Source organism: Arachis hypogaea, chromosome 16 (genome assembly GCF_003086295.3).
Source record: "Arachis hypogaea cultivar Tifrunner chromosome 16, arahy.Tifrunner.gnm2.J5K5, whole genome shotgun sequence".
NCBI lineage: Eukaryota > Viridiplantae > Streptophyta > Magnoliopsida > Fabales > Fabaceae > Arachis > Arachis hypogaea.
Window position 1 is genome coordinate 75113175 of NC_092051.1, and position 1873 is coordinate 75115047.

General features: G+C 45.7%; 1 protein-coding gene across 1 annotated transcript; it reads left to right on the top strand.

The window, feature by feature from the left end:
• Positions 1-1017, top strand: LOC112757164 (uncharacterized). Its single transcript, XM_025805772.1, has one exon. It carries the CDS (start codon positions 1-3, stop codon positions 1015-1017), a length of 1017 nt encoding a protein of 338 aa, XP_025661557.1.
• Positions 1018-1873: the final 856 nt, after the last annotated feature.

Consider the following 1873-nt stretch of genomic DNA (forward strand, 5'->3'; position numbering starts at 1 on the left):
ATGGCAAGAGTGGGAACTGGTTTGGTCAAGCGAATCCTCGTTGACACTGGAGCCGACTTAAATATTATCTTCCGAAATGTGTTTGACGCCTTGGGGCTCCAAGAAGCCAACTTAAAAACTCACCAGTACAGAGTGGTCAGCTTAGGTGACCATTTTATCAAGCCTGATGGAATCATCTCCCTCCGGATCTCCATAGGCAGAGGACAAGGAAAGAGGTTGCTAAATGCAGAGTTCATCATTTTAAGGGACTCCACGGCTTACAACCTTAATCAGGGGAGGAAAACAATCAACGAGTTCAGAGTGGTAATATGTACCAAGCTGTTGGTAATGAAGTTTGTAGCCGACAATGGGTCGGTGGAATCCGTCAAGGAAGATTTTGAAACGGCAGTCGCGTGCGACAATGCCAGCCTCTCCATAAGGAAGAAGTTAAAGGAGGCATCTGGGGTCTTCCTAGCCGATCTAGACGCTAGGGTTGACGACAAACCAAGACCACAGCCCGAGGAAGACCTGGAAAGATTTAGGGTCGGCGACTCGGAGGACAAGTTCACCTTCGTGAATAAAAACCTCTCCCACGACTTGAAAGAGCCTTTGATAGAGATGATTCGAGCAAATAGAGATCTGTTCGCCTTGACACCAGTCGACATGCCGGGGATTGACCCTCAGTTCATGTCACATCACCTGGTCATGAATGCAGAGGCCAAGCCCGTAGCCCAAAGACGAAGGAAGATGTCTGAAGATAGAGCCGACGGGGTGGCTAAGCAAACGGCCAGCATGTTAGAAGCAGGGTTCATCCGAGAACTGGACTATTCGGCCTGGTTGTCAAACAATCTCCTGGTTAAGAAGGCTAATGGGAGGTGGAGAATGTGTGTAGACTACTCCGACCTCAACAAGGCGTGCCCCAAAGACTCTTTCCCCCTCTGCAATATTGATGCTCTAGTGGACGCGGCAGCGGGATATTGCTTTCTGAGTTTCATGGACGCATACTCCGGTTACAACCAGATACTGATGCATAGGTGATGCATTCGCATTTTTTTAAAATTAGCTAGTTAGGTTAAGTATGTTTTAGCTTAAATTCATGCATTTTATTCAAAATAAACAAGCACTTGAATGAAGTTCTCATTGTACACTAATATGTCAAGGACTGAGTGATTTTCTACACAACTTCATGCAATTGCTCAAGAGGCAGAGCTTTGATATATTTCAATTTTGTTTTGTGATCATGACAGAGGAGAAGAGCACAATATCTTAGCGCTACGCTTGCTTGAAGAACGCTACGTTCCCCGGTAGCACAACCCTTGGCGCTACATTCTTCACCCAAGAAAATTTGACTAGCGACGCGTACGCGTGGGTGACACATACGAGTGGGAGGGATCTACGCTCTTCACCCATGAGCACTGCATTCTCCATCGAAGAGTGCCTGCGATAACCTTCAAAGTTGGATTTAAAATTTGGCTAGCGACAAGTACGCATCAGTGACGCGTTTGTGTAGAAGTGGCATTTGTGAAGGGTCATGCAATCGCGTGGATAGAGCGGTAGTGTGGAAGTGACATTTTGAAATCCACGCGTAAGCGTGAATGACGTGTACGCGTGGGAGAGCGCTCTTGGCATGAGCGCTACCCTCTCATGGAGAGCGCTGCAAAGGACGCGTAGGCGTATGTGACATGTACGCATGACAAGTACTGAAGATAGTGAGGACGCGCACTGATAAACCACTGTTTTATGGTTTACTTGTGCTCATTTGAGTGGTTTTTATCAAGTCTTTGCTCACTTATTCATATAATTTGCATGATTTTACAATTCCTTCCTAATTCTGTGATATAGTTGAAAACATGTTTCCTAAGCCTTTAAACTGTTAATTTTAATTATTTTTTCC